Here is a 7159-nt window from a genome sequence, read left to right as displayed (position 1 = left end):
CTGCCCTGCATGAAATACCCCCCCCCATCCAAATCGCAGGCTGTCATCATGTCGTCATGCTCACCCTTCATGCCCCCCCCCCCGCATTCTCTTGCCCCTGTGTTCCCCCTCCTGATAGCAGGCTCTGCCCTCCCCATGTACAGCTGCCCCTTACCCTCCAAATCTGCAGGCAGCCGATGCTGTCCCAGGGGATGTTGTCTCAGTCTGTCCCTCCCCACTCTCTGTGTTGCAGCCTTGGGGCGCTGTCCCCCCTCCGGATGCTCCCCTCCCGCCTCCTTCGCCAAGCCCTCCCTCGGCCAGCCCCCAGCTTTGGGTTCTCGACAGCTGGTCCCAACATGGAGGAGAAGCCGGTGGAGTCGTCCATTCGCGCCAAGCTCCTGCAGGCCCTGCAGCCGGTGCACCTGGAAGTGCACAATGAGAGCTCCATGCACGCCGTGCCCCGGGGCTCCGAGACCCACTTCAAGGTGGTGATTGCCAGCCAGCGCTTCGCCGGCCTGCCCCTGCTTCAGCGCCACCGGCTGGTGAATGAGATCCTCCAGGCTGAGCTGGCCGGGCCCGTCCATGCCCTCTCCATCCAAGCCAAGACCCCCCAGCAGTGGGAAGAGAACCAGAGAGTGAGCCAGAGTCCGGGATGCCTCGGGGGATCCAAACACGACCCGCACATGGCGACCAAACTGGGCAGCCAGGGGTGACCCTGCGGGATGGCGCTGGGGGGGGAGAGGGTTGGATTAGCTCACTCCCCGGGGATGACCCTGACGCTCACATTGTGACCACATCCAGAGCCTTGCAAAGCCGCCTAGCGCTGGAAGTGGAAACATTCACAGGCTGGGGTTGCACCATCAATACCAGGAGTCCACCAAGGTCGGCCCCAGACTCCGCCCGCCCCCTGCACTTGGCCGCGGGTTATTGGTTTTTCGGTCGGTCATGTGAAATATCCCTAGCTCCGCTGCTGTCATGGTAGCAGGAGGGTCCGGCTACCAGACCAGGCTCCCGATGGGTGCTAACGCACGTGTTCATGATCATTGTGTCTGCAAAGCTGGGTGAGATTGGCGAAGCCTGATTTTTAATGGAGACTGGGTGCCCGAAATCTCTCCAACGGCTTTAAAAAGCTCAGTGTCATGCGTTTAAAGTGTGTGTGGGGAGCCCTGGTGTTGTTAATAAAACTCTCAGCCGAGCAAAGAATGGGTTCACGCTGGAAAGCATTGATGTCGTGTCTCTGGATTTGGTTGACTCAGGTTGAGTTTGCAGCTGCTAAAACCTGTCATCTAAAATCTTCTTTATTTCACTTGGGAAACTGAGAGGTGCTGGTTTGGTTTTTCCCCTGTTCGCATCGTCCACAGCGACAAGGATTCTGCAGAGCAGACCCTGCCCCTGATGACCGGGAATGCAATTTGGGCCTGTCATTGGAACAGAGTTAATCGTTCTGTTGAGGATGTTTGAGCCAGAATAAACTCTGTCCCCGGGCTGGCCCTGCAAGACTCATAGAAGCCCTTTGGCTTGTCCTGGCTCTGCAGGGCTACTAAAAATATAGGTAAGGCCAATGAGAGAGAAGTCATTTCTGCCATCAGCTATGAGCTCTGCATCCAAACAGGCAGCAGATGAATAATGGTAATAATGAATACCTACCTGGGATATAGCAAGCAGTGAGTTTTCCTCATTTCCTGCACGGAGGAAAACAGAAATTAGGGGTTGAAAGAATCTTCATTTCTGCTTTGTTTCAGTGTTACTTTTCATCATTTCTGCTTTATTTTGCAATGTCTTCAGCTTGGGGCAATGGAAAATAGACTGGTCAGTTTTGTGACCGTGAGTGTGTCCATCTGTCCATCCCACCCCCACCCCAGGTGCCCTCTGCTTCTCCTGTGCTAGCACGAGGCTGGGATGTTGGGGTTAAAAGCAACACAGGGAAACATTCAAAACACTGTTGGGGCCAGAACCTGCCCGCAGACTTCTTGGGGATGTTTGTTTGATCTCAAAGTTATCCTGATCTTGGGTCTTTTTTTTTTTTACACCCTCCCCAATAAAAACTAAATTTGGAGCAAAAATCCAGACAGAAAACAGATCTGTAGCAGCCCATTTGGGTTTTCCCCATAACTATTAGGGCAAGGATTAGCGTAAGCGGGCACACGTGGTGACGAAATGACCGAGGTCTGGCCTATGTGTTTGGGATTTGGAATGTTCAGTCTTCATCCATTGGCTCAGATGCGTGGCTGGAACGCTCCCGGCTGTTACAGGGCCTGGGAAGTTTTGAAGCTCTCGTTATCTTTCTCCTTTGGGACTGTTGGAGGATGTTTTTCCTGGCCGGGGTGGTAGCTGAATCCGATTAGGAAATCAAAATGATTTGTCTGTGATTGTGCAGTTCTGAGGAACGGGAGATTCTGCTCTCAGTCCCACGAGTGGAAACACAGGCTGAGCAAATCATCTTGCATTATATTTTCTGCTGGCCTTTTTCATAAGCTCTGTCTTGCTCCCCCCACTTCCATACACACAGTGTGTGCAAACGAAAAGGGGCACAAACCCATTTATTTCCCAGCACCCCTAAGACCACCCCCCAGCCCAAACCAGACTCCGAGGCAGCTGTTGTGTTTTTTTTTAATCTTTTAATCTTTTTTTATTTTTTTACATTGATTTTTGTGGAATATTAGTTCATAGCGCTGGAAAAAATGGTCACTGAGCCAGCAGGGGGCGCACTTTCCTTTTCCAGCCAAACGAACCTGACACGGTCTTTTTTTATTTAATTCACAGCACCTTATATTTTTTTATGTGATTTTTTTTCCCAGCATGACATTTAAAATAATTGTCATATCTAATCACTCTGTTTTATACAAAATGGACAAACCAAAGACCACAGCTGAATTATTAGTTTGCTTGATTTTGGGGGGGGCGGGAGAGGGGGTTTTGTACATTTTTGTTGTTCTTTACAAACATCTAAAAACTACACCACAGCACAGTTTTGCATACGGACAGTACTACGCATGTTTTCTTAAAAAGACCAGCTACACCGAAGAATGGAAAGAGCGAGAGAGACGGTTACTTAGAAAAACAAGATGGGTTGTGCTGTTTGATTGGTTAGGGCTGGCGCAGGTCGCGTGGAACCAGCTCTGGACCCGCTTGCTATGAGTGACGGATCCTTTCTGCGCGGGATTAGTTACGAGAGCCCAGGGTGTAAAGCGGATGGGGGAGCTTCTAGTTTGGGGTGTTGGATTTTTTTGGGGGGGGGGGGGGGGGGGAGTTGCTGAGTTCAAACCAGCACTGATGCACATTGTGGGGACCCATTCCACTGGCTCGCACGCTCTTCACGGCCAAAAAGAGGTGTAATTTTTTTGCATCTTGATGCAAAACCCAAGAGGAGATGAGGCAGCTAGTCTAGGGAAATCTCCCTGGTGGAGAATATAGCCCTGACCTTGATTAGCTACATCAGGGTAAAACAAACTTCTTGTGCCTTCTAGCCACCAGGGCATCCCCTGGAGATGTAAAACCACTGCAGTTTTTGCAGCGAAGGCAGCCTGTCCAACAGGGCAGATTGGGTGTCAAAACGCTACCCCATCCGAATGCTCTTGTGCGAGGTGCAAGGCAAGACCTGCAAGGCTCCCTCGCCCTCCTGCACTCTCAGTGCAGGCAAATCTTCCCGTGGATGTTTCACCTGCACCCAGATGCCACAAGGATGGACCTTAAAAGTCTAGCTAGGGTTATGGCAGAGTACATCAGCGCTGGATGTCTTGCCGTTAAGATGTGAGACTGCAGAGCTTTGCAGTGCCTTCTGCAGGCAAGTTTGTGACGAATTGTTTTTCGTCACTGCCTGTCGATTCATCGAAGCCGAAAGGGGGCTGGGTTCGGCGAATCGCCCAGCTCGGAACAGGGTGGAGGGAACCGTTTAAACACCATTGAAACGCTTCACTCGACACTTCGTAAGCGACATGTTCCCATTTGCCGTGTCTCTTGGGTTGGCCATTTCAGCGCGTTCAATCGAAAACAAGGTTTGAAAAAGAAAAGAAAAACAGTCCGAGGGGAAAGGCCACGGCCAGAAAGTAGCGTGACAAAAATATTTCAGCTGGCAAACGGCATCAGGGTTTGGCTGTGCGAATAGCTGTGATTTCGACTCTTCTGTCCCAAGTGAGACGGAGGGGCAAAAACTTGAAACGCTCGACCACGTTCACGGGGCGGGAAGACCGTTCTCCATGCAGCTAAACGGCTGAATCAGTGGCGGCCCAAGCGTGGCAGGAGAGGCCCTAAACTAAGGGACGGGCGGAGGGAAGAAATGCTGTATCTGCCCTTGTGACTGATCATTGCTAGGGGCAACAAGCCAGGCGGGGACGGGCTGAAAATCTGACCCTCCCATTATGGGAACGCACGTCGCGACTGTAGTTCTTTGCTTCCCACGTGCTTTTGTCCTTCTAAGGGCTCCCTTGGGTGCTAGCCCAGCCACGGGGCTAGGCTGCACCCGAGCAGGGTTAAGCGATGACGTATGGTCATGGGCTTAAATTGCAGCATGGGCGGTTTAGGTTGGACATTAGGAAAAACTTCCTAACTGTCTGGGTGGTTAAGCACTGGAATAAATTGCCCAGGGACATTGTGGCATCTCCATCATTGGAGATTTTTAAGAGCAGGTTAGACAAACACCTGTCAGGGATGATCTAGATAATACTTAGTCCTGCCAAGACTGCAGGGGACTGGACTAGATGACCTCTTGAGGTCCCTTCCAGTCCCACGATTCTATGATTCTGGTTTTTACCCAGTTCTAGCTTGCCTCTCGTTAGCTAGAGGCCCCCCCTCCATTATTTGTCTTGTCCCTTTGCCAAGGTGCATCAGTCTGGATGAAGTGAGGACGCCGGGTGGCAATGGGGGGGGGGGGGGCGTGGTTGAGACGCAGCAGCTGTTTCTTTCCAGGCGTTCCCAAAGGTGTGTGAGCGCCTCGTGGCCCATGCTTGGGGGGATGCTGGTGGGCATTTGGGCTCCAGGGTAAAAGGAAGCCCAGCTGGTTTTAGGTTGGTCTTGTTCCAGGTTGGTGCAGGTACCTTTGTGCTTGCCCAACAGCTGCTGGTTTTAAGACTTTAGCTGCTTGTTTAAATTGTGCTCTGGGAACCCCCCGATCTGCTCCACAGAGGGAAGGCAGGAAATCCAATTGTGCATGGAGCCGGACCTGCAGGGGGCTCTGAAAACAACCTCCTTCCTTCCCCTAAAGCACCACTTGCAAACCCTTCCACCTGGACCAAATGCCCCTCACCGTGACACACCTGTGCTGCCCTAACCCTCCCGCTCCCCATCAGCTGGGACTGCTGCATCTGTTTAGTTGAGTGAGAAGAAATGAACGACAGTAATTAAAAAAAAAAAGTCAAAAAGTATTTGGCATTCGGCGGTCAGGGCTGTGTGCGTCTGACCCACAGAACGGCGTCATCGAACTTGACGGAAGGGTCAAGTAAGGGTTGTCCTGGGCGAGCGGTGCATTTCAGAGCTGTCCTGATTAGCCTGTTCTATGTACCCACCCTTCCCTCCGCCTTTCAAAACACATCGTTAGTGACTGTACCAGCGTGGCTCAAATGGAGCAGGGTCCACCACCAATGGAGGAGCGTCGCTGGTAGCTGGTCGCTGTCGCGGTGAGCTTCCTCCCAGAGCACGTCCACGGGAGTCGTGTCACGTTTCCATGGGTGTGAGATCAGAATCCAGGCCTGGGAGGTGCAGCTGCTGTTCCTGCTACAGGCCTGATGCTCAAAGGTAACCTCAGTGGAGAGGAGACTCAGGCTCCTAATCGGCCCACTTCTGCCCTGGGTTACTTCAGCTTTGCCTTGGTGTAGCTCTGGGGGTTAGCTGGGAACGAGGAACCTGGGGTCGAGGGGCGGAATCGGCAGCTCTGAGTGGCAGCAGGGTGCAGGGGAGAATCTGTCCGGCTTTGTGCTTTTTCCTACATCGTGTGTGGCTGGCGCTGTGCTCACCCAGGAATGCCGCCGCGCCTGTTCCCAAACACCCGCGAGGTGCCCCACAGGCAGGGCTGTGTGTGAGCCATCGCAGCAGGGGTTGTGGGGAAGGCAGAGAGTTTCTGCTGACCTCAGAAGACTGGGGTGCTGGTTATTTATAAGGAGCCCGGGCCAACAGGCTGACCCTGCAGAAGAGTTGGGGCCAAGCTGGGTGGGGGACACCTACATTTGGTCCATGTTTGCGGGGGGAGGGCAAGTGACCATTTTCAAAATATTTGTGACATTTATCCCCTTCCCCCCTTTTCTTTTCAAGCAGCTGGTGAACATTTTCCAAAATGTTCCCTCTTTTAAATCTTTTACATTTCAAAATAATTCTTGAAAAGGGGGCGGGGGGTAGGGCAGACCTTCCCCTCCCTTGGACCAGTTTGCTCCAGTAAGATAAAAATCCCTCTTGCTTAGAACGTCGCTCTCCTACTGCTCTCTCGTCTTGGGCTCCAGTTTGCAACTAGATTTTTAAACGAAAAGCGTGATACAATGATGACTGTTTTTTTAAAAAGGAGACTCAGGGTAATATTTTCCAAAATGCCTAAGTCCCATTTCCAAAAGTGACTTAAACCCTTAGGAGCCTAAATCTTCTTGACTTTCAACGAGATTTAGGAGACGTATTGTCAAAAGCGACTAGTGATTTTGGACACACACCCCCTTTTTTTTTTTTGCATACCCATGTTGAGCCATCTTAACGCAGCTCGCTGCCCAGAAGGTGAGCCGTCTGCAAATCAGATCTCTTACGCGCACAACACTCAGATGCTCGGACTCATAAGCCCTATTCACAATGGGACTTAGGGGTAACATTTTCAAAAGCAGCTGAGTGATTTAAGAGCCCAAATCCTATTGAAAGTCCATAAAACTCAGGCTCCTACGTCACATCTGAAAATGGGACGGATGCTCCCACGTGACGTGGGTGCTTTTGAAGATTCCGGCCAGAGTTCAGTTCGTCTGTTGTAAATTACTGCACAAGGCCATCCACACCAGCTGTGCTATTCCCACGGATCGCGGCCTCACTCTTTTGGCCCAGAGTGGTTTGTCTCTACGGTGAGAAATGTGTAACCCAGGATAGGAACAAGCTGAGTCCAGTATCAGAGGGGTAACCGTGTTAGTCTGGATCTGTAAAAGCAGCAAAGAGTCCTGTGGCACCTTATAGACTAACAGATGTGTAGGAGCTTGCCTTTCGTGGATGAATACAGCCGAAG

The 7159-nt window shown here is 51.6% G+C and overlaps 1 protein-coding gene across 1 annotated transcript; it reads left to right on the top strand.

The window, feature by feature from the left end:
* Positions 1-224: 224 nt before the first annotated feature.
* BOLA1 (bolA family member 1) lies at positions 225-1195 on the top strand. Its single transcript, XM_034756835.1, has one exon. The coding sequence runs from the start codon at positions 258-260 to the stop codon at positions 690-692; it is 435 nt and encodes a 144-aa protein (XP_034612726.1). The 5' UTR covers positions 225-257; the 3' UTR covers positions 693-1195.
* Positions 1196-7159: the final 5964 nt, after the last annotated feature.

Source organism: Trachemys scripta, chromosome 24 (genome assembly GCF_013100865.1).
Source record: "Trachemys scripta elegans isolate TJP31775 chromosome 24, CAS_Tse_1.0, whole genome shotgun sequence".
NCBI lineage: Eukaryota > Metazoa > Chordata > Testudines > Emydidae > Trachemys > Trachemys scripta.
This window is presented reverse-complemented; position numbering and strand designations above follow the sequence as displayed.

Coding starts and splice junctions, on each gene's coding strand:
- BOLA1 (XM_034756835.1), top strand. CDS start 258: ATGCTCCCCTCCCGCCTCCTTCGCCAAGCCCTCCCTCGGCCAGCCCCC.